Raw genomic sequence first — 25,970 nt, 5'->3', positions numbered from 1 at the left:
CATGTAAACCCCTTAATCGGGTTACCTTTGTCAAATTAAGGTTCAAATAGGGGAATTATTTCAAATGAATTTGGAATATAGTGAACACAGACGCAAAGTGGTGCATACAGTGGCACAGCTGTTGATGCTGGAAAATTTAATTGAATTAAATTACCATAAATTGAATCCATAACCAGGCAAAACTGACAAATTACAAATTACCACACATTCTTCCACAGTAGCCCAATAAAACAAATCAAACAAATCAAGTGCACTTGAAATGGAGAAACTGACTTACTGCAAATGCCCACGTAAATGCTTTAATCTAGTTATTGAGAGTCACATCGAATCAGATTTGGTAAACAAACTAAGTTTATGTAAACTTAAAAGACAGAACTTGAAAATAAATGTAAACATGTAAAACCAATCTTCTCTGCTCAGTCACATTTGAGATATAGCTGAATGGGTGGCCCAACTCAGTATGCTATCCAAAGCTCCCATACTCACCTACAGGATCCCTCTGATTCTGGTGGAGGACCTTGCTGTTACTCCCATCCATGTTGGCCATGTTAATGGTGTTGCCATCTGTCCAATAAATTTTTCTGTGTGGGCAGGTGTGAGGTGAATAATTATTGGTATAATGTCGAACACAATATAAAGAGGTTTACAGCATAGTCAATGAACGGTATGTTGTTATTAATGGAAAATTGAATGTAAGCCAATACATTTTGTTCCAACTAACAATCTGCACAAACATGTCAAGCTTTTGAACATGTTCTTCTTACAACAACAAGGCTATGATCCCTGTTTCGTACAGGTGAGGTCTGTAGTCAGGTTTCCTAATTCTATGCATTGAGGTACTGATGAAGTGCTCACACTGCTCTAATCTACTTACCCCTTGGCGGGGTGCACTACAAGGCACCTTGGCTTATCAATGCCGTGGATGATGGAGGTCTTCAGGGACCCATCAAAGCGAGCCACATTGATTTGCGACTCGTCATTTTCAGAGCTGAGCCAGTATAAGTTCCTGGAAAGCCAGTCTAAAGCCAGCCCGCGGCAGTTCACTATGTCTGTCAGGGAGAGCATGAAAAAAAAAAACTGTTTGCTTTACACAACTATAATGTCAATAAGATCAGATAAATATGCTAACATGATCTAACATCTACCATAAGCAAAATAAATATATTAATGGTCTGCAACAAATTACTATACTTTTGAGGTATACTTTTACTTATATATTTCTTGCATATTGCAATCATGTCAAAGAGAGGAAACACCAATTATTATTGCAATTTATAACAATTACATATTAATCACAACAATTATTATACTATAATAAATAATCCTTGTCCATGACCAACAACAAGAGTATGTGTGTATCAATTAACGTTGATTAGCTGGTACACACATACACTGTTACCACACATAGCTTTGACTTTGTATCTTATATACTGTAGATGTCTGGAATGCACCCACCTGCAGAAATTATGGTCTCTAGTTGGGTGCCATTGATGAAGGCCCGCTTGATGGTTTGGGTTTTGATATCAGCCCAGTAGATCCTCTCCTCCTGGGCATCATAGTCCACCACTGTGACATCATCGATATCTGGGACAGTCAGTGCTGTCATTACGTTCATGTAGGGGTTGTCAATGTCCACACCGCGGATTTCAGACCGCCGCACATACAGGAGGAACCTTTTCAACGCTGGTGAGATGATTAAGAAATCAGTCATTCAAGCAAATGCTTCTTTGCTGACTTTTTCCAGATCCAGGTGAGAGTATGAGAATAACAACATGATGTAAATGCTGATGTCAATCAAAAGAAATTCATATGTGATACAAAACACCTCCTGTTCTTTACATAGTATATTGTCACTCTGATAACATAAGGAGAAAGCATGAAAAATGAGGAAGGTGTTCTTGCTCACCAAAGCAGGATTGTTTGTTGGGTGAGAGCTTCATAAGGTGTGGACAGGTGCAGGACGCAGTGTGGTTGTAATTGATGAGACACAGATGTGAACAAGGACCACGTCCATCATTCTCTTTACATGGGTTGGACGCTGATGGGAAGGGAGGAGAGAGAAAGAAAAAAGGGAACATTTCAGAACACAGGAAGTTGAGATTAACAGCCTTTGCAACATGACATTTACAGGTCTGTGTGAGTGTGCCACTGAAAGGAACTTAAAGTGTACTTTGAAAGTGACAAAAAGCATTTCTGAAAACAACTATAATTACAATATTGTTCTTGCTGTACAATAGCAAAAAAGAGATAAATCTTGAAAGCATGTCAGAATTATGAAAACCCTGGTACTCATTGATAACAACAACAACAACAACAATAATATGAATATAAGGCAACACAGCCAAGAGAAAAGTTATAAATTATTATTAACTTATTTTAAATGTAAACAGAACATGTTATGCAGAGGATGATTTTCACTCAGCTTCTGCCCATGCTTGTTTTTTTTTAGGTTGGTCTCTTGTTGACTTGTGTCTAAAGAGGATAAATGATAAATAAATGATAAAATATAAAAGATTGATTATATTGTTTACTCTGTGACACTTCTCTGGAATTAAGTGTGACATTATGTCATATTATCATGTTACTGTAGGATAACAGAATATTCAGTTTAAGACCCTTAACTGCTGACAGTTTCTACTAGACAAGCACAGCAAGCTGAATTTTCAACAGCTTTTACCTGAACAGTGATGTTATAGGAGTCATACATGGAGTCAGTTTTCATGAATTTCTTACTCTTCTTTCAGAATAAATCACCTCAGCAAAAGTATAGAAAGTCACTCACAGTTCAATTATTTCCGTCATGCTGCAACCACATTTCATGCATCAAACACCTCCATTTCTCCATCACCTCTGGATGATTCATGTCAAACAAGCTCATTCAAAGTTAATTTCCTGGGCTCCTTCAGCAACACTCAGCCCATTGTATCACAAATCTGACTTATTTAAGACAAAAAAAAAATCCAAGTCTGTCTCTGTGAGCTGGAAGCAGCACCCAGCTGACTGAGTATGCTAATAGGGAGACATCTGAACAGTGCCGCATTCACCTGAATCATGCTCTTATGGGGATGACAGGCAGCAACAACAAAACCAAGGTGTTATATACATTTAAAAAAATCAGTCCACTGCTATGCTAAGGCAGTGGAAATGGTGGTACTCCCTAAAAATAAAGAAAATACTAATTTCCAATCTTAAAGTCATATTCAGACAAGACCCAGTGTAGAGATGATGCTCTTCAGTATACAAGTGCTTCTTTCTAGAGAGACCTATATTTCTTGTGCATATTTGTTTCAAAGGTTATCATATTTTTCATGATAATACTGTTGACAAAATTAACTGTCTATGTTCTAAATGGCATACATATTAGATTGTTTCTGTAAAGCATTGCCCGCATTGTGAAAAAATATGACTATAAAAAGACTGAATTATCCTCAGCAACACCTCTGATATCAAAAAGATTATGTCATCTTATTGATCAAAAGGTAATTTGTCTACTTTCTGCTCTTTATAATGGTGCAATGGACATGTCTGTTTCTTTGTGATCCTCTTATAATCAACCAATTATCTGGTGTTGTTATGAGGCCTTGGGACTGCCAATGTGCTTCCTAATTTGCAAATGCTTTTTACCCATTCTAATGTTAAAACACAGCCTTGCCTTACAGGCTGTATATGCCTCCAGTGGAGCTGCTAAGACCAGCTGCATGTTGGTGTTCAGTTCTCCCTTCTTCATCCATCCCTCCTTTTCTTTTTCTCTTGTCCAGATTTTCAGGGTCTAGTGGAGCATCACATCTCTAGGCCTTGGTTCTGGCTAGAGTGGATAATAGCCCCCACCCCCACGAGCTTTCTTTAAATAGGATTAGGCACGCGTACTGTCTTCTTTGGAAAGGCAGTCCCATTTGCTCACACTTATCTATGGTGAACAGTCATGAGAATCCAGATACAGGAAGGAAACAAGCAAATTAACTCATGACACACAGGAGAAGCAATGGAATCACTGAATAGATGCAAACCCGATTAGCACCGTTTTATTGCCCAGGGATGGGGGCTTACATATGAATAAAGCTAAGAGAATAAATGTGAAACTTGGCAATGCTGAAAAAGGTAGTAGTGATAGAAATGAATCCATCAATCAGGGGCCATTCCATAATGTTCCATAATCCAGTGTTATATTGGGGGGGGCTGCTTTGCAAATCAATCAAACATTCAAACAACCTATTTTACTGAGAAAAACCCCACAATAAAGTCAATAGAAAAAGAATCTGAAAACAGATTTTATGCTATTAATTTCAGCTTGGCAATATATCTAGCAAGCTGATCTGCATATCAAATAAAGATTGGCTCACATATGTAGGCCTTCTGTCAGACAGCATATCAGTAGTGTGTACTTTGTGGTCAGAATCTTGGCTTACTTTGCTTCTCAGAAAATTGATTTCCTAGTGCAGTGTGACAGACACAGATTCAGAAGCATTCACTGAAAAGAAATTGCGGCAATATTACTGATGTTTCAGAACTATTTCATATATTTCCTGTCACCACCCATTATTAACATTACTAATTGATTTGATTATTGGATATGCTAGAATTATCAATTGGCAGATGTGTTTCTCATTCTGCAGCTCTCTTTATTCACATTCAGTAAAAAAATAAAACAAGAAAAAGCTTTAATATAGTGGTATGAGCCAATTAGAATAATTCGGATGATGAGAAAAACACATTCAGAGGTGCCATTTACTCAAACTAGCTAATTCTATGCATGAGTACCTTTTCATTCAGACACATGCTCATTGATTGACAGGCCAAATGAATGCAGAGACAGAAGCGGAAATTAATTACATTATGTTGGATTTTCCCCTATTTCCAACATGAGAATGAAATGTGTTTTAAAGGATAATGTATCCTCAGTCACTATCCAGTGGCAATGGAACATTATAGCCAAATTTGATCTGGATTATTTTGGTTTACCTGCAGAGTGGAATATGATAGGATGTGATTGAGTTTGATTGAGCAGCCCCCTTTTTGTGACATGGCCAAAATGATATGGGGACTGTTCTTATGCCTTTTTAGTTGCAGTTATGATTCTGGACTCTTACCGACAAATTATATACAGACCTGGTTCCAGCTAACATAGGGAAATGTCCCTTTTATGTGAGTGTCCCAGTACAGTAAAGCCAGAAAAGCTGTTCTAACCTTGTGGCTGCCTGCTGGGGTGGAAGATCTGCAAGTCAAAAGGCTGAGCACTCGTCTTCTGAATGACTGTGACATTTCGCCCAGTCCACTTATTTGCTCTCGCTAAAGTGTTCGTCCTCCAGTCCGTCCAGTAGACATTGCCTCCAAAGAGAGACACAGCAAAGGGATGGGACAGGTATTCGTGGCCCTTGAGGATCTCAATGACCCCACTTCCATCATAGAGGGCAGAGAAAATGGCATCAGAGCTGTTCAAAGGAGACCAACACAGAGAGCCATATCAAAGTTTAAACTGCTCTTCAAATGCATTGAAAGAGAACATTAGAAGTAGGCAGATCAAAGTGTAAACCACCAGTCCTCTGACGGAACTTTTAAATTGTTCAAGACCCACTTAAAACTAAATATGGCCATTGTACTAAAATCTCTAAATATTATATGTCCTCCATTATTTAATGGCCAATGGGAGAATGGAGAGTCAAGAAACATTACTCAGGGAATGGTGAATCCTTTGCAGTCTATAATGTCATACATGTATTAAAAGTTATAAAAAGTGTGAATGGTTTTGCATACAATATGAAACTCCAATCGTATACCGTGCATCTGTCCAAACAATCCTTTTTTCCAAGTGATCCAGAGTCAGTCCATTAGGCCAGGCGCCGATTTCCATATCCTTGAACACAATGTGTCGACCTCCTCCACTCATTGATGCAGCCTCGATTCGGGGGAAAGTAGCATCCCAGTCAGTCCAGAAGAGGATCCTTAGAGCAGAAACCCAAAAACAGTTAGTACTGATCACTGTCTGTTTGCTTTTCTGAGGACAAGCAGTAACATACACGCTGCACGACCTTTAGTTTAATAAAACCCAATAACCATCTGACAATAGCTCCTCCACCATTTGTACTTGTCAAGGACATTATACTGCAAGTATTCCCATATACAATGTTGTTGTAATTGTACGCTTTAACACAGACAGTTGCAGTGATGACTGTCCAAGAACAGCGCCAGCGATCCAGTGCAACCCTCAACATCTGCGTCAGGCCTTGAAACGGGAGGCCATCTGTTTTATTATGACTTTTCACAGCTCATTGAGGCCTGAAAATGAACACCGTCATTGACGAGACCATCTACAGTATCCTGAGTCCTAGTACAACCTCTCACTGTCCTGCCTTGGTCCACAAAGTCAGCTAGAACAGAGAAAATGGGTGCTCAAGCTTAAATCACACAACGACGACAATGAAACTGTGTTAGGAAAAAAAAATCCTTGTCCAGATCAATAACCTTATACACTTGATAAGGCCTCCCTGATCAATGGCCCAGTCCTTTGAGTGGACTCAAGTAATTAGATTAGAATTATTACCCTGGAATGGAAATGCGCCTTTAGGCACCAAAAGGACCCATTAATCCTACTCTGTACAGCCATGAAATGTAGTCATTCTGCCAGATGTGAAAAAGTTCTATAGGAGAGTGCATGGGCAGATTACTCATTTCTTAAGAGTGTTAAATTGATTTTAGGAATGTCTGGGTTTTGCTTAAATCTGAAATATACTGGCCATAATATACAACCACTGACAAGTTCTCAGATGCATTTATCCTATGTAAGTATCTAATGTGAAATTGCTAGGAACACAGCAACAGAGAAAATAGATTTTTTTTTTAAATATAATTTTTACTACCTTTATCTAAAAGATGTTCTATTCTTAGATCGGAAAAACATAAAGTCTCCCAACTGTGTTTTCATCACAACAGTAGTTACAGTAGATAAAGTACAGCTACTTGTTTGAATCAATAGCTAATTACTTTGTAATTACTCGCCAGTAAAAGTTAATGCACCCCTAATTTATTTGTATCTTTTACATATATGTATACAAATCTATCAAACTGGAAAGTAACTGGATGCAACAAAATATATTTAATGTTTTTTTAAAGCAAGCAATACATGTGTCAATAAACATTGTTAAGATAAGTCACATATGAGTTGATTCAACACACCCAGGAGACATCAGGAGAGAGGATGCTGAGATGCTAGAAGTTCCCACAAGGATGAATGGTTTGTGATGTATTTTTTGTTTTGCTTTTTTGCCATAAAATTAAACCTAAACTCCCTACATCAAGAGAGGAACAGGGCAACAAGAAACCTACCAGGCAGATGTCTACTATCACTACCTGCCTGGCTTGAGAATATCACATGGGTGATACAGATTCCAGTACTGTGGTTACAGATGAGTTAAACATCTTTCTCGCAGACCAGGGAAACACAAAAAGCAACATCAGACTTGCAAAACCTAGTGCCAGGCTCTTAGATTGAGGGCATATAAGGTGGAAAGCAGGTTGTTTTAACATTTTCAAAAGTTTAACCACTTATAAATATGAATAAGTTTCAGTTATTGCAGCTAACAAAGAACAAGCATATCCAATATGCTCAGTTAAGAGGATACTGTGGAGTGTGATAAATGAGGAGGAGACGGTGTGGGTCACCACAATACAATCCATTGATATCATTAAAAAAAATTATTGGAAAAATTGTGCTTTTCATAAAAATTGCGTTGCCTCAAACAAAATACATGTTACATTTGGCTAAGTTTAACAGCACGTTAACTCAAGACATCAAGCAGGCCACACCAGTGTTGGGCGCTAACACGTTACTCAGTTACTAGTAGTGTAACCAATTACTTTTCTAAAAGAGTAATATTATTACAGTTACTAATGCAAGTAATGCTGTTACTCGTTACTGAACACACCATCCTTGACATGTATGACAACTGTGTGGCAGCTCAGTGGTACCGGACTTTGTTGTTGCTGCTTTGTTTCGCTGATAGCGAAAAACTAAAGGAAGAATGGAGAAGGAGGGAGAGAGGCCTTCTTTCCACAGCTGTAAGTAGCTACTGCCATTATTGTGTCACAGTCCAAGATGCAAAGAACATTGTCGTCTATTGTAAACTCTATTGCGTCTATTGCGACCAGCAAAAAGCTTTCAACAGCGAACGTTTCTATGTCTGATTTATTGAAGCATCTGCAGAAGCAACACAGCAACTGTCACCGATGCTTGGACTCGTCGGGAGAGAGTGGCGTTAACGTAACGTTTTGTAACTACTGAATACTGCTCTTCTGAACAGGGTAAATACGCAGAAAAACAGCCGTTCAAAATTCGGGATTTACTTTATTTTAATTTTGTTTTTTTCAGCCGGTGGTGTTAAGAAATGTTAGGCCTAGGCTATATGCTTTGTAAAAATCACACTCCTTGCTGCTGTTATGAATATGACATTATTTAAAAAGTCGGGAGAGACTGCTTTGCTTGGGAGTCAAGGGGGTGGTAGGGAAAGCAGTGTTTCCCATAATAAGCCTATAATTTGGATAATTATCATCGCTGACCACCAAATACAGATTTAAAATTTTTTTAAATTTAAAATCATATTTGATTGAAGAGCTGTGTTGAGGAGCATCTATTGGTGCAGCACCTCTCTCTCTCTCTCTCTCTCTCTTGTGAACACCGCTGCACAAACCTGTCCAAAGATAGAATACACCCTACCGTCATTCTGTGAGAAACCCAAGAAAGTAATATAGTAACGTAATGAGTAACATAGCTAGTTACTTTTATCCACGACTGTGGCTCAGGTGGTAGAGCGGGTTGATCGGAAGGTCGGCGGTTCAACCCCCGGCTCCTCCAGCTGCATGCAAGATACTGAACCCCGAATTGCCCCTGGCGGCTGTTCGCCAGTGTATGAATGTGTGTGAATGTTAGTTTCTGTTTGAGCACTTTGGTGAATGCAAGGTAGTGTAAAAGCATTTTGAGTGGTCGAGAACACTAGAAAGGCGCTATACAAATACGGAGCATTTGCATTACCCAGTAATAAGTAAAGTAATAATATTACTTTATTAAGGAGTAATAAGTAACTAGTAATATATTACAATATCTGATTAACTTGCCCAACACTGGTTCACACACACTATTAAGTACAGTCCTGTGACACACAAAACAAATACTACAATTTACTGCTGCACTCTCATGCACCATTTAGAGTCTTCAATCACCAAATACTTATTTATAATTCATATCAAAAGCAAGACATCACATCCTTTTTCAATGTTGAGTCAGGGAAATTTCTATGGAATGGAAGGCTAATTTAATCGAACCTTCAGGTACAAAAAGGATCATGCTATTCGACCTCGTTCCTACCCTTGTCCAGCCAGGGTGCCTTGACCAACCATTAGAGTCACAATAAAGTGACATGGACATGATCTTTCACCAGCTTTATCGCCTGTTGGCACCGGCAAACATTGACAGTTTGATGGAGCGCCTGGCCTGTACAGCATGGGTCTCTGCAGGAGTGGGTGAGTGCTTTTTTCCTTCCCCAGTAAGACACCTCTACACTTTTCTAATCAGTTTCTCTCCTTGCATAACATTTTTTACAGCATACTTACAGCAACAGTTCTTACCTGCATGATATATTAAAATTAGTACAAGTAAACGCAGTTATTAAAAAAAATTATTATTATTATTTTGAAAGTCCGTTGCTCACTGGCTCTGAATACACATACGTTCAATCCATGGGTCACAGGAGGAGCGGGATGTTGACCAGCCTGCAAATCATCCATCCAAACAAGCAGTGGAGGGAGGGCTTCAGCAGACTACGCTGTCATATTTTTCTGTATTTTTCCACCTGCGATCCGTTATCACGGCAGCAGGTGAGCCTCTTGCTTGCTAATGACGCAGCCAATCAAACAACCGAAGCCAACATCAGCACCCTGTGCAACTTGTAACGTCATTTCAAGTTTGAGTAAAGTCTGTGTGAGTGAACACACGCACATAAGCCGAAAGCTAATAAAGATTTTAATTGTTGCCCAGCACTAATTAAAACAAAAGTCAGTAGTCAAAAAGAGATACAAATCAAAAACCACTGTATTCACTTTTAGACTTTTTAAAATTGTTATTCTTCAACAAAGAAACCCTGAAGAAAATATGTGACCATTGTTGTGCATATAAGAGTGCAAAGTGCAAAGACACATCTATTGCCCAGTTACTTAACCTCTGGGAAAATACAATTCGATGATGAAAGACAATGATGACGGTAATATCTTAACGATGTGTGAGCTGACCTTTCGAGTAGGCTACGTCACAAAATAAAAAACACCTTGTCCGTGCATTCAGTGCATCAAGCATGCAGTACACGTGTGCTGGATTTAAACAAGCAATAGCTGCCGAAAATTTCATGACTGAAGATAAACGTGAGTGAACAAACGACCCCAGGAGATAAAACACTGACACCACCAGCCTCACAATATATGGCGATAGAAAATACAAAATCTGTGAAAATACAGATCTTGATCAGAAGACGTCATCTGCAAACTGTCTGTCGAAAATTGGTTGCCGTTAAAGACCACAAACTAACCACTGCACACAATATCAAAAATATGATAAGCTTTGGGAGTCAGCTATCCATGACAGGCCTAAACTAGCCAAGTTACCAGCACAAACACACATTCCGGTTCAAACACAGCTACAGTGATGATGACAGGATCAAAGCCACTAAGACAACAACTACAGACAGAACTCACGGCTATAACGACAGATGAAAATGCTTCATAGGTGCACTGTTTAATACTTGCGCTGGTGATTTCAGTGTTTTTATATTGTTTTTACTTGAATGCTTCAGTTTTAAATAAATAAATAAGACCTGTTTAGTAAGCAAAAATTTATATCCAATTTACAAGAGCAAGCTATTACAATATTAGACTTTTACAAACACATTTTTGAAGGAAGCCAAATATCGTTTAATTATTGTTAATAAAAATAATTGACCTATTACACCATTAACAATGCAGGTACACTCATAAAATGAGACTTTTGTCCATGTGAAGGGTTTCCTGGTGCATGCTGTGAGTCTTCCCTATATGCTACAATATAATAAATAAATAAATGTACACAAGCTGATAGGATTGTGTAAATTGACAAGCTCTTGTTACATATTTACAATTTAACAATATATTTTCACATTTATTCTTCATTAATCAAATTAAAAGTAAGCCAACATGGATGCCACATGGCATCGTTAAATGGCAACTGTCCTCCGCCAATTAATTTAATCCAAGTAAGAAGTAAGGACATAGAAGACTGTGTCGATACAACTCCCATCCAATTTTCCATTACAATATACAATACAACAAGCACCTAAAGAGAAGTTGTTAAAATTATTTTATCAGTAATTTCCATCACCCTCAGCATTTATGTTACCTATGGTCCTAAACCAGACAGGATTAAAGCACTTTTAGTCCTGAACAAGGCTGATCTTTGATCAGAGAACCACAATAGATTTAAGTGGCCACTAAAACAAAATTGCATCCCTAAACAACCAACCACGAAATCTTGCACAAATGTAAGACTATGCCAACAGTAAAACAATCGCTGTTTATTTTCAGTGAACTACAATGACAAAATGCTGAACAAATATGATGTTTTGTAATGTGCGTCCCAAAAGGAGCTATAAAACCATTTACCGTTCAGTAAATCTCATTAACAGATTAAAATGTAAGGAAAACATAAATAGTGAAACACACACAAACAGATTAGTGGGCACCTCCCAAACATACACACGCCACATACACATGCAACAATGAAATATGTTTCTTATTATAAGAATATAGTTGTTGTTGACATGTCATTATAACAAGAAAATGTGCCTTGTTACAAAAAAAATATTATTTGATTATAAATAATAGAATTTTAACGTGACAAACAAATACAAATGTGTGCTGTGTTAAGCCATCCTGCAACATAAGATATCATAACTCTGGCTTTTGACATGAGGATTTTCCTCTTTGTCCCTCATGTTTCCTGTTTAGGTAGTTCAGTTTCATTTCTAACAGGGATGGTAAAGTTTCAAATTTCCAAAACAACATGCAATATCAAATCCTCCCAGGTGTGTTGCATCAGTGGCTAATAATGAGTCAAATCTGTTTCCCCCAGTGTGACACCATCCAATAACATAATTTAACAAAATAAGAAGCTTATTGTAACACTTGTTATACCAAGAAAAACAAATTATAATCAATGCACTGTACTATAATAGATGCTGTGTTTTCTCTGAAGTCTTGCTTCCTGACTGTAGGGCAAAGGGAAGGCTGCTATTACAGAGCCACAGATCAGTCTACAATAACTCTCCCCATGTCTCTCAGTGGGATAAACAACCATGATTTTGAAAATTGGCCCAGAGGGGAATGATGTATAAAAAAAACAGAGCATATTTTGGGGTTTTATTTGAAGGTCTTGCTTAAACTGCTAAAGAAAAACATTGCCAGAGAACAAGAATGAAATGGTAGTAAAGCATATAAAGCAGGATCAATGGTGGTGGTGGGGGATTAGCTACATCAGTTGTCATTACTGGAATGGAGCACACAGCACTGTTATTGATGTACTCCATATCTGCTACCTTAATGGACCTTAGCACGGCAGACATCTTCATACATCAAGGCAGATGCAGAAGTGAGAAATACAAGGAGGTCGCCATTTTACTTTATTCCAATAATCTCAGTTTGCACAGCTACCAGCAAGCGCTGTATGTGGGAGTAAGTGCACAACATACCCCTGCCCTGGGTCGAGAGCAATGGCCCGTGGATGCTCCATGCCTCCGGCAATCAGTGTGGTGCGCATATCTCCGTTAAGCTTGGCCACCTCAATCTGGTCAAGATTGCTGTCAATCCAGTACAGTTTCCCTGTTATCCAGTCCACAGCCAGGCCCTCTGGGGTGGCCAGACCATGCTGCACAACAACCTCTATCCCTGTCACCCCTGAAAAAACAATATTAACAACACAACAGCATTACAATGTAACACAAACATACGTTATAGTCAAGGGGCAGCGTGGCTGGATGGTGTCTCTTTACAGTGCTCAGGAAAACATTCTCAAAGCAAAAGACTGCTTTGCTTTCGTTCCATTAAGCATGGTACAATGATTTCCCCGCAATATTCATAATCTAGCTGTTACAATTATTCTCGGATGTTGAGGCTTTTATGTGCGTCTCAACAAAAAGTGGGATAGGTACAGCTAAGAGGCGATTTCTACAGCTCTGCAGAGGGAAATAAAGGCAGGAGAACCCAGTAAATGTACTGCCACCCACAAAAATATACAAGGTGAATGAGAAGTTCTGGTGCATCATTTTATGAGGGGGAGATCCTGTACTACAACTGCTGAAGCCCCGCAGTATTTTTATTTTAACTCTGGTCAATCTGACATAAATTTTCAGGGAGAGACAATCTCACCTCGTTGTATAACAGCTGAGTATGTGTAAAGACAGTAGAGTAAAACAGAGCCTTATCACCGGCAGTACCTTAGACATCCATTACAGCTGCTGGAGTACAGATCAGCAAGACACAACTCTCTTTAGCCTATACATCATTGCAGTCTTTAGATATGTAGAAATTGTGTACGTGTGTGTGCGCACATACCGCCAGTTTCGGAGAGCCTTCCCCTGTAGATCTTATCCTCCACCACATCTGTCCAGTAAAGGAGGCTGCGATTAAAGTGGAAGTCTAGTGCAATGGTGTTCCTCAGCCCCGGCACTAGCAGGCTGTAGTCCCGCTTGTGAAGGTCTATTCGTCTTATCTCGTGCCGGATTGAGAAAATGATGAAAGCCTCAAAGGGATCTGGCCAAGGAGAAAAACAGGAAACAAGCACGGTTTTCGAGTGCCACATAGGGCTGAGCGATGTTTTCAGTAAATTGGTAATTGACAATGTGTAATAACATGTGCAGTATTGAGTAAGTGTTTTGCAGTGGCAGTAACATGAGTGTGTCTTGAATGTATTAAATGCTTGAATGAATTTTCTGAAAAATATATATATATATCTCACACGCATGCACACAGGCACGCTCCGATGAACACACACACACCCACACAAATCTACCTACAAGTATGTATTCACACATTTTACTTTGAGGAAAATACATTTCCTCTAAAATCGTTTTGGTTACACCTTGATAAGCAAGGTCACAGTTTATCATTGGTCAGAAAGTCCTCGGCCCTAATTCACCTCTAGGCCCCTTAAATCTCTTCATACTACAGCACCAGGTGGTTAATATTTAAAAGGTGCACTCAGACTGAACATGAAGCCCACTTACAACAATATTTATTATGTTAGGTACTTTTTAAAAGGTATTTGTTTATTTTTCATTAAATTAGCTTATTTAAATTAGCCCTCCTTTGCCCGCTGCACATTAAAATTATACATACATAATCAATCAATAATTACAATCCAATAATATAATATATATTATTTTTAATTGGGCCATTGTGCATAATGAGTACTTTTACTTTTAGTACTTTTAATAAAGTAAAATTTTGAGTGCAGGAAATTTACTTGTACAGAGAGTTTTAACAGTGGTATTACAAATTTTACCTAAACCTGCAGTGCGGAACTTTTGCCTCCCACCTCTGACAGTGACAGTAATTACACAACACTTATGCGCTTACGACGTTTAGGCTCTGCCATACTGAGTTGCTGCTGCTAGGTTGCTCCCCTCTTCAGCTCTGGCAAACCAACCATTGCTGGATGGCATAAAACACATCACTACCGGTCCACCAGTGCAGGAATGTCACCACAAACACCCGATATTAAACCCTGGTATACTGCGAGTAGAGAGATATTTACCTGGCAGTGATAGACTTAATCAGAATTGTGTGAACTTGTCTTACAAGGACTTGTATGTAAGTGTATGTCTGTTTATTTATATGTAAAAGTCCCGCACTTTAGCTTTAAGTAAATGATCAGAGTACTTCTTCCACCACTGAATGACTGTTGCTGACAAGCAATGCATGTGTATGTGATTGAATTACATCAAAATATGGTGGACATGTAGGGTGCAGGGGAACTGAAGCAATTTACCTTAATTTTTAGCTCAATATATGTTTTCTTTCAGCTTGCTCTCTTCCTCTCTCCTGATCCATTGTGTACAGGACATACTTTCAAACACATCTCACTAGTTTACACCACCATGTAGTGCACATTTATATGCATCAGTTGCAGCCAAACCAATCTGTAGCAAAACATATTGGATATCAACTCATTACATTTTTCCATCTTCTTAAAAAGTTAATACATTTGTAAGTCGCCTCTTTTGAGAAATATATTTCTTAGTGTCTCTAATATGCCACTAAATCTAATGACAAGTCCTAAAGCCGGCAACAGTGCTTGCATGCTGAACTTCTCCGGCCTAACCCGTTGAGGTTTAGCTCAATCAGGAAGATTATTGCTGCCTCTGAGAAATGTTTGTACAACTAACACTCGGAATTTGTCACACACGGACAATTGTACAGATTCAAACTAATTCATCAACACATAGAAACCACACATACACACACAATCTTTCAAAAATAGGCCTTTTTCCAAGGCTTATCTTCACAGCACTCTAGACTAAAACACGCTTTAGGGAACAGACCGTTTTGCCCACGAATGCAATTAAAATAGTGTCCTTGCTTCAATGACACATTTCGGTGTTATTACCAAACTAGTTGCAATGCTATCTGAGAGAAGATTTGCACTTGCAAATCTTTTATAACTGAGATGTGTACAACAAAAGGAGGAGCGGATGTGTGCTCGGGACTTCACAAAGAATCCAATAACACCTCTCTCAAGATTAAATTGGAATGTGTGTGTTGGGATGCAAAATTTGATTTATGATGAAGCTGAAGAATTCTGATCGGCTTCCAGAGAGAATTGTGTATTCTTTTCCTGCGTTAATGTAAGATTAGAGTTGCAACTGCCATCAATCTTGGAGTGGAATAGAGAAGCAAGCAATCAAAACGAGGTATATAAATCTGAATGTGACAAGCTTGCAGCATGTGTGTGAAACTCCTGCATTCCAAACGGTTACCGACCGATCTCATCAAGTAGATTATTCAATAACAATGGTGGAAAGTTTTAATTTATAATGTGATACTACACTGGCAAAACATTTCTGTTTGTATGGGATTAGGCCTGAGATGAACTTCTGCACAGCTGAATAAAGTAACAAAGCTCTGTTGGTTTGAGAAGGAAAGAACACTGCCTTCACTCAGCATCAGTACAGATAAAAACAGACAGGACTCATTGCCCAGATGCCTCTTCAGATTTGACACTGATTGAATTTGACCTGACAGTACCCTAATTCACTATCTTTTACTATTCTTCAGACCAACTCTTGAATTTCTTCCGCACTCTGAAGCACTAACACAAGAACCTTTGTGTTCTGTAGTTTGACTTTTGTTGTTTTCCAGTTTTTCTTATCTATGGTGTGAATCTTGTATTAAGAAGTGATACTTACAACTCATAGTTTTTTATTAATGGTGCCAACATTGCAGGAATACAGTCTAAAAACAATGATCCCAACCACATTTAAAGCCTTCAGAGTTAGTAGTGAGCCCAAATTAATATTACTGCAGACACAGGCCATCGTGATAGCCAAAAGCGTCCCTGAAACAAAAAAGCTAGGGTCTGTTACCTGTGCTGTGACAGGTGTCTCCGTCTGCATCGAGCCTCCATCCTGGATAACAGGAGCACTTCACTGTGGTCTTGTACTGCTCACACACCTGGCTGCACTTCAGGTGACGGCTGCAGTAGTCCACAACCTCACACGTCTTGTTGCTTGAGTCCAGGTGAAGCCCAGGGGGACAAAAGCACACAACCCCTTTCCCTGGTGCCACAGTGCACTGGTGACTGCAGCCCCCTCTGGCTACAAGACACATATCTGGGGTGAAGAAAGGCCAACATCTTTTTAGAAACTGTACAGACACTGTAAGAGAGACTGAGACTCAGAAGGACATCTGAAAAATACATAAGTGTGGTGGCTCTGTAAGATAGTATCTTAAGGGTTTATGTTTGAACATAATGTCACAAGGATATCATATTTTTACCTCAGAGACAGAGATCATATGTCAAGCATAAGGAGTGTGTTCACAGTCTAATGAAGATAAAGTTGTTGTACAATGAGAAAGCCCTCATACAGCAGGTTCTCTGTGAATTCATTCATTTATTTCCATCACTGCTTCAAAAACAAAACAGGAAAAGAACATTATGCACTGTCCTTTTTAAAAGTGATGTAAGGACAGACATGTCTAATCTTCATGCTCTTTTATTTTGTTAGAAAGGATTTTTTCTGCCTACACACCTGGTTTTTGTTAGAAGCTGCCAGGTCAAGATGGAAAGGTATATTGGTCTGGCGTCTATCTTCACACTGTGATTAATACGGTCTTTTCAAAGGTGGGCAAGAACAGCATTGCACTCTCTCAACGGGGGGCGGAGGGGTGCAAATCAATCAGACCCTCAAGGTCCCTCTGAACACATACTTGCCTATGAGGGGGCAGAAGCGGTCTTTTTAGCTATGACAACACAGACACTTGAAGGTCCTGTAGGGCCCCCCTGAGGCGTGGTTAGTGACGCTCTAGAAAATTAACCACCATGTTTACACTGCTCACTTCAAGAGATTAGATGGCTAGGGTCACATGAGATCTTTTTTCTTCCCTCTGAAGGCTACTGGACAAACACTTCCACATTTGCCATCATCAGGAAGCCAGAGTATTAGTTCATGTTCTGTCCCTTTGGTCTCTGAGACAACACATTCTGCTTGTTCCTCGTCCGTCTCTAAGCTGATGAATGTGAAGGATAGGGTATAGAGGGACCCCACTGGGACATGTTCTTCAACATCCCATGATATAAGATGAAAAATTGAAGTGAGAGTTTGTACAAGTGCTGTGAGGTGCCTCAGCAGGTAACACATCCTGGACCTCTTGGAAGATGTGACAGCGTTTCAACTTTTCCAATTAATTTCTAGCAACTCTAAGACGGCAAAAAGTAAATTCTGAATAATAATAATAAAGAGTTATATTTCAAAGAGTTGCACAGAAGAATGTGCTGCAGTTTTAATTTGCAATGTAAATGTGGTTTATTCAGATGCAAGTGTTCTTTGTTTTCTCTTAAACCAACGTCATTAACTCCAGTGTTTCTATCCTTGCAAGAAATGACAATCAAAGAAACTCAACACAGTAGGATCGTTGCAACATCCAAAATCAGTTCCTGGAAGTCATTATTTTTGACAGTTTTTGTTGTTTGTTTGACTATAAAGTGATTATTTACCCAGAATATATCTTTGAGTATCAAACACTCACCTCCTGTAGGCTTGAAGTGTAGCTATAAAAAGTTCCCCCTGAAGAACAGCAGCTATGGCCAGCTTGAATTTTGTTGGAAACAATGGATTCCAAAGTTGACAAGTTTTTATAGCTTAAAGTATCACGAGATCCATTTAAACTTCTCAAAATCTTTCTTGTCAGTCTATCACCCTCCAGAAGGCCAGGCACAAGTAAGGTTTTTAGCCAAAATGATGGCTGTTTGTGACATACACAGCATATAGATGTGCTTGTCTGTGGTATTGTACTGGAATCTATAGTATTTAACACAATTCAACTGCTAAAGACACTTTTTACGATCTCTCAAATTGACCATGAGGGATGAGTGTTTGATTATCTGTACTCATATTTTCGTGTACTATTTTGTCAGACTCCTTAGTTCCAGGTAATGGAAAATGTAATGCTACAAAATAAAATTATATATTTTATGTATATATATTTATTTTTACAGTACAGAGCTTTCAAGTAGGTGGAAACAGTTTGTGAAAGATAAAAAGGCCAAAACAGTACCGTATGGGCTACCTTGCTTAGCCTGCTGCCATTATGACCCAGACTAGCAGCTGAAAATGGATGGTTGGATGGAATGCACAAAGCAAGGATTTTAGGCTCGGTGGGGAAGGACTTGACTGGCCTGCACAGAGCCCTTAACATAACCCCATCAAATACCTTTGGGATGAACTGGAAAGGCGACCGAGAGCCAGGTCAGTGCCTAACCTCCAACATTTTGTGGATAGCCTTCCCAGAAGAGTGGCAGCTGTTTCAGCAGTATACTAATGGCCATGGCAGGGGAATGAGATTTTCAGCAGTCACATGTGTGTAATGACCAGGCCATGTAGTCTACTTGAAGTATCATTTTCAGCATCTTGCAGGAGGACAAAACAAAAAGATATGACATGCAAAACAAACATTACCGCAGATGGGTCCTTCATCCGAGCGGTCTGCACAGTCCACTTTTCCATTGCAGATCTTATCAGGTGTGAGGCAGACAGATGTGTCGTTGCCACAAGGGTACTTGGGTGGCTTGCAGAGAGCAGACTGACAGGACTCTTCATCCGAGCGGTCCTCACAGTCAATGTCCCCGTCACACACCCAGCTCTTTGTGATACACTTGCCTTTAGAGAATGAGATGTTAGTAGACATTAGCTGTTTTAAGCACTTAAAAATTAAGCATTTCCAAGTTTCACTGCAGTTGAGACTATACGACCTCCTTGCAGTAAGTATTATTGAATTATATGAGGTTCACAAAAAAGATCCCTGCCTTAAAAAACTGGAATTTAACTAGTACATTTAGTGTTTGCATTTCCAACTTTGGATTAGACCAATGTTTCATTACTCAGTTCCTTCATACATTTGGAATAATTAGATGCCCAGCTATTTTCCCCCAGGGGTCTTGAATCCACAACAAAGTTTTTCTCAATTCCGTGCTAAATATTTGACTTGAGAAAAAAATCCACACAAGATCTATATTCATTACGCTGATATCTACAATAGAGAGTACTTTCTTTTCCCTCCCTGTGCAGGTTAGAAAGATAATACACATATTGGGATGTATCATTTTTGCGCTCTCCCAGGTATCGCTTGGATTTCAGCATATTCCAATTTACACTTTTTCCATCAAAGCTACATCACAGAGTTTTGAGATCCCACTGGTTTATGCTCGGTACCAGATCAGTGCACACCGACGTGGGAGGCTGAAGCGACTGCTGTGTCGGTGTGTATGTTTGGCTTCTAAACTTTGCAAAATACAGTGTAGTTGCACTTGCACATATGCAAATGCAAGCTTATTTGCTATTCAATTGCACAAACTTTTCCATGTGAAAGAATAAAGCACAAAAGTCCCACAACTTCAACCTGATAGATTTTATGAGTGTATGTATCTTTAGAAAGCTAAGAGGGTTTAATAAGCATAACCATTTCATATTATTTTCAGTAGGAAATAAAAATTTTATATTCTTTCCAAATATAGAAAAGCTCAAACATCTAAAACTTTCATCTTTAATTCAACAAAAATGCAACATATCCACAGATGGATTTCCTACAGAGCTGTTAGCTTTTTTATTTATGTTGGCCCCTCATCTATGCATGGCAGAATATTTATTTTTAAATAATAGATGAGTAAATTCCGTTGTTATGTTTTTTCCCCTTATCATAAAGAATGCTACATTGATAAAGACCTTCGTATTTAATCGGTGTCTTCTACCTGTTTTTGTTTTATAACTCAAAAGATTCGATTCATTAAAGCATAAGGCCCGGGCCATACAACCTGAGCAGTGCATGTGCGTGACTGAACCTCTTGCTTTTCATTTCATTTCCCAGGTTAAGAGGTTAGAGCAGCCACACAGCTTGAAGACACATGCTTTAGACGTGCGGCTGCAGAGGTGCCTCATCTAGAGATGTGTCAACAATTTCTTTCACCCACAGTTCTTTGCTTATACAGTTTGGCGTCAGTGGGAACCCCTGCGTCTGAAAAGTGAAGCCAATGCGGAAGTGCATTACCTTAGTAAATGCTTTCCTAATGAGTTTATGATCTCAATTATTAGTTTCAAGTCTTCTTCAAAGATGTTCATTTAGTAAATATTGGTCCCATTTAGAGGGAATTAACAATAAACCAGGGTATTCTTTAGGGTGGGGCTACCTTGTCATTGATAAGTCCTAAGCAACCTGTCAATTAGAATAGAGGTGACCCGTATCCACTTAACTGTGTATATTTAACAAGCGCCGTTGAAAAAATTCAGCTGTTCATATTTACAGTAAGTAAACCCTCTTGTCCAAATACTGTCAAACCTGGTGTCAGGTTCCAAAAAATCAAGATGGCATTCAGAAATCCAAAATGCCTACATATACAGGAGAAACTTTTCTAAACCATCACTCTTTGATTAAGATACCTTTAAGGGGAGAGATTGGACCGTCCATTTCGATAAAATATGTAGTTAGATAAATATTTACTATTGCACTCTTCCTATATGTTAAGCTGTTCTTTGTTTGAGCTGACTTGTTGTTTTTCCTTCATATTTTTCAAATTAACTTTTGTGTAGGTTGCTAAACCAAGTTTATTTTGTTGTATTATTTAATTGAGAATAAGCTCCACAACAAAAATTCTTATTTTTGTTTGTGAAAATACATCCAACCCCAAAGGTTGAATGTCCAGGAAAGGTATAGGTCTAGAATAAGTCTCATATTTTTGTTTCCTCTGGTAAAATAAAAAAAAAAAAGAAACAAATCCATCTTTTTCTTTCTTTAATCCATCAGCACTCTTAAGATGGCCCCATTCAGAAACCTTTTTGAATAGTGTTGGAGAGGGCACTCTGTTCTTCTGGGGAGGACAGAATGAACTGCATTAGTGCACAAGGGTGTGACACTTCTGAATTAGAGTGAATAATAATTGTGTGGTCTAACCAACCCTTCCCCACGCAGCATTGCCTCCGTTCTTGATAATACTGTCAAGGGATGAGCAGAAAGCTACGGAGCTAAAGACAGAAAGAAACAGAATCTTTCTCTGACCTTCTCCTTTCAGCTGCTGAAAGAAAGTGGATGCTGGGTTTGAGTACATGGGGGGTTTAAACAGGCCACTTAAATGGTCTGTCCTAATTGGCTGAACAAGTACATGCAAACTTCACTGCACTGCTCCAAAGTGGAGAATGGTTAAGCCTCTGGAGCCTGTCAGAGAGTTTATGAAAGGGAAGAGATCCATTTGGCAGCTTCATTTGTAACTGATACACGCAGAAAAAATGTTCATGAAATGACTGAGATACTTTCCTTCTCTCTTAAGACCTGCGCAAAAGACTGGCACAAAAATGTACTTTTGTTTGTTCAGAATATATTTTCATTGTATCTTTCAATATGGAAGTTAATTACAAGAGTGAAAGTTTTTGTTGTGTCATCTGTTCACGAGACAAAGATTTTGTTCAAACTTCATCACACTCTTCAGACCATCATGCTTAATTTACTAGTGAATTAAAAAAAAGTTTTGTCAATCATGCATAATGTAACCTACACACATAATAAAAAAATTAGGACAGTTTTTTTATTCCAGGTATCTTTACATGCTTTCAATGTAATACTATAGTCAAAAATCAAGTCAGCTGATTTGACTTTCTCTCTGATGCTTTGTTTTCTGTCCTTTGTGCTCAAATTAGTTCTGCCAGGCTGCTGTGGTTCTAAAACTATAACATTTGTCTCAGGCGAATGATGCACAATTTACTTATTGAACTCAAATGCAAGATGAATTTAGTTTTCATGCCTCAGAATCTGAGTTTATACAACAGACCAACCATAATTGTCAGAGTCAGTTGACTAATGAAGTGTGAAAATCAACACTATACAGTGTATACAATATCAGACTTTATCCAAAACTCCTAGAAGACATGTCATATAACATTTATACTGTATGTATTAATAATCAGCTCACTACTTGTACAATGACAATTTACAGTAAACAGTAGCTCCTTTTTACATAAAAATAACTGTCGTCAATGTATCCTTCACTTCTGACCTCAGTGTGTTGTTTAGCTGTGTTCTGTATTCACTACCTGTATCTTTGCAGGTAAACTTCGCCTTGGGGTCACACATCCTTTTGGTGCCCTCACAGTCTTTCTCGTCACTCCCATCCTCACAGTCCTTGTCTCCGTCACATCTCCAGCGTTCTGGGATGCAGGTTCCATCTGTGACACAGTGGAATTCCTCTCCACTGCACTCAATCACAGATGGTAGCGCTGAAACAAGTCATTCAGCAATTACTATTTCACAGATCTGCAGCAAAGGCACAACAGCATTGAACTATTATTTTATATCTTTTTTACACATATATTTATATTTGCAAGCAGGGCATATGGCAACAATAATGGGTCAGTTAGTTGCAAAGGAGGACGCTGTTTCACTGCCAGCATTTAAGGTTTATGTCTCGAAGATGTTTCTGTCTTGTGTAATTACTCTGGTCACTATATCTTTCTCGAGAGGGGCTTCATTACAAATAAAATAAACTGAAACCCATAACCATTATGTTGTATGCTGCAATGCTAGGAGTAACTGGACACATCCTCTCATGATAATGAATGCATAAACTAAATGGCAGTGTGAAATACACTTGTTTTTTAAGATGTTTCCATAATGATTTAATATTTACATATCTTATATTTTAGTTTTAAAACATGTAACACCAAGATAACTAGAATAACACCAAAAAGCTTTGTGATTTATCTTGATTCATTATACATTTTTTTCAGCAGGACATAATAAACAGCAATATGCATTAATTTAAGTCGTGGCATGTGCATATAATGGTTTCAATCTGATTAACCAGTTGCTTAATACTTAAAATTAAAACCCAAAACAAGATTTCTTCAACAGTCGAAGCAAAGCTAAGACAGATTCAATCCCCCGGGGTAAAGGCAGAAGAATACACGGGGGAGCGGAGATGCCTGCAGTTCCCATCAGGAAACGGTTTGATGAATAGTCTACACATTCTAGTGACAAGCAAGTGAGCTGTGAGTTTCTAGGAGCTTGCATGAGGTTTGTGTGGTAATTCGATTAAATGATTCAACTCCTGATGGTAAAATTCCCCCGAACGGAGGCTAGATAAGATGAGTCACACATGACTGTGAAAACAAAGTTATTGGACTCAAGCTGATTCATTGCTAAACTTACAAGACCTAAATTTAAACATTGATTTAAATTGCAAATACAATCGTTAGCACACAACAACAAATACAAGGACAGCTCAACAAGGCTACATAAAGGTGCTACCAGACAAGCCTGCTATGAGACAGATCTTTCAAGAAATTAAAAAAGAGAACACCCTAGTGGCAACGACTTAATATGTGCTGCATAGTATAATAATATTACTACATTGGCTTCATACTACTAACATTTTGATGTGCTGGAAGGGCTGTGCTAGTCTACCTACTTCTTATCTGACTTAACACTTCACGGCATTTGGAAAAGGTAATGCGGGCACTCTTACATGCTGATCCCCCTCTGCAGGTCGTGTTCTCATCACTGAAGTCGCCACAGTCGTTGTCACCATCACAGGCCCATTGGTCTGGGATACAGCGGCCACTCGTGCACTGGAACTGGGAGTTGGAGCAGGACTGGGTGCAGCCCACTTCATCACTTCCATCTCCGCAGTCATCATCTACACACATGCACAAATACAAATAATAAAAGGTGTGACCTCACAAATACACAAACATATGTAATGGTTAAATCAACAGAAAAAACACAATAATAAAAATAATAATAATACTACATTTTATTTGTAATGCACTTTACATTTCAAACAAATCTCAAAGTGCTGCAAAATCATGAAGGCAAGGTAAAAATATCTAACAAAACATTTAATTTATGACCCGACTTTTTATTTCTATGATTTTATTGTCCTCACCTGAATCGCAATGCCACTTCACACTGATACATCGTCCATTGGAACAGCTGAACTGAGTGAGGGGCTCACAGGTGGGGAATGCTGAAAAAGGATTGTATAGAGGTACACATAAAATGCAATCTCAGTCTAAGCCAAACACATATTTGCGCTGCAATTCTACACTCAAATAAATTATCAGAAATTGCTTTTTTTAAACTGGGAACTGACACAAGTCCATTTCCTAAAACCTATGCTATTATTATTCACTATCATGTGAGTTAGCTAGTTTAGTTTAATACTGAAAAGTATATCTCCGCATTATTTAAGCTTAATCAGAAAATATCAGGGGATCACCAAAGTCAGTATGATTCACCCTCTGGGGACCATGAATGTCTTAACAATCTATTCAATAATTCCTGACATATTTCAGTTCGGATTAAAGTCGTGGACTGACTGACTGACCAACATTGCCATCCCTTAAGCTATGCTACTAGCATGGCTAAAATATGCATATAGTGTATGTGCTGATCACATTACTGTGACCCATTAAAATTATAATCTCCAATCCAGGATCTCCAATTGTAGCTCAGGTGCTATATCTTCAGAAATACTTGTCGGTATAAGTTTGTGACCCTGGATGGAAGAGGAATAGAAGTTGAGAACAATCTGAAATTCCTCTTTTGATTAATGCTTTGTACTAAAGGGAGCAATGCATGACCATGTTTTATTCAAGTTCTTTTTTCACATGTCCTCTTTTGATCAATGCCTCCAGTCACAATACCTGTAAAAACACACCTGGCCCTGAAACAAAAAAAACAATCATCCCACAAAGAGCTGCAACTCAACAGTTACATCGTGGTTGAGTGGACATGGTATATATATATGCAGATGATATAGACTCTGAACCTACTATGCGATGATTCCACATTAAGTTCATGGCAGAGAGGGAGTGGGAAATGATGCATGTATAGATACTTGTCTTGGGGACAAGCATCAGCAATATTGCAATTAACTAAATTACTTGGGTTGACATATTACAGTCACCATGTAGTGACAGCCACCTTTTCATTTCAGTAATTATTTATCTGCACCTGTGGCTCCTATTGCACACACTGCAAATCCTGGAAGTGTATGTCTCCTAAAGTTTCCTCCAATTTCCCTATAAAGATACAATTCTTTATGTGCACAAGTGTTTGCTGCTGATACATGATATATATATATATATATATATATATATATATATATATCTCAAAGAGACTTCATGAACTAAATTGGTCTATGT

The 25,970-nt window shown here is 38.6% G+C and overlaps 1 protein-coding gene across 1 annotated transcript in view; it reads right to left on the bottom strand.

The window, feature by feature from the left end:
* Positions 1-25,970, bottom strand: part of lrp1bb (low density lipoprotein receptor-related protein 1Bb) — a 264,366-nt gene that overhangs the window by 94,787 nt on the left and 143,609 nt on the right. Inside the window, exons 19-31 of the mRNA XM_038720173.1 lie at positions 24,710-24,790; positions 24,290-24,460; positions 22,860-23,042; positions 19,242-19,442; positions 16,650-16,895; positions 13,621-13,818; positions 12,759-12,963; positions 5,775-5,939; positions 5,185-5,429; positions 1,907-2,038; positions 1,456-1,683; positions 875-1,049; positions 487-581 (exon numbers count right to left, since the gene is read on the bottom strand). Of these exons, the coding sequence (XP_038576101.1) occupies positions 487-581; positions 875-1,049; positions 1,456-1,683; positions 1,907-2,038; positions 5,185-5,429; positions 5,775-5,939; positions 12,759-12,963; positions 13,621-13,818; positions 16,650-16,895; positions 19,242-19,442; positions 22,860-23,042; positions 24,290-24,460; positions 24,710-24,790 (2,325 nt within the window). The remainder of the gene's footprint in view (positions 1-486; positions 582-874; positions 1,050-1,455; positions 1,684-1,906; positions 2,039-5,184; positions 5,430-5,774; positions 5,940-12,758; positions 12,964-13,620; positions 13,819-16,649; positions 16,896-19,241; positions 19,443-22,859; positions 23,043-24,289; positions 24,461-24,709; positions 24,791-25,970) is intronic.

Source organism: Micropterus salmoides, unplaced genomic scaffold, assembly GCF_014851395.1.
Source record: "Micropterus salmoides isolate LMB-PRFRI ecotype aquatic unplaced genomic scaffold, ASM1485139v1 Ms_hic_scaffold_15, whole genome shotgun sequence".
Taxonomy (NCBI): Eukaryota; Metazoa; Chordata; class Actinopteri; order Centrarchiformes; family Centrarchidae; genus Micropterus; species Micropterus salmoides.
Note: the sequence above shows the minus strand (reverse complement) of the source record. Positions and strands in the feature narration are given on the sequence as shown.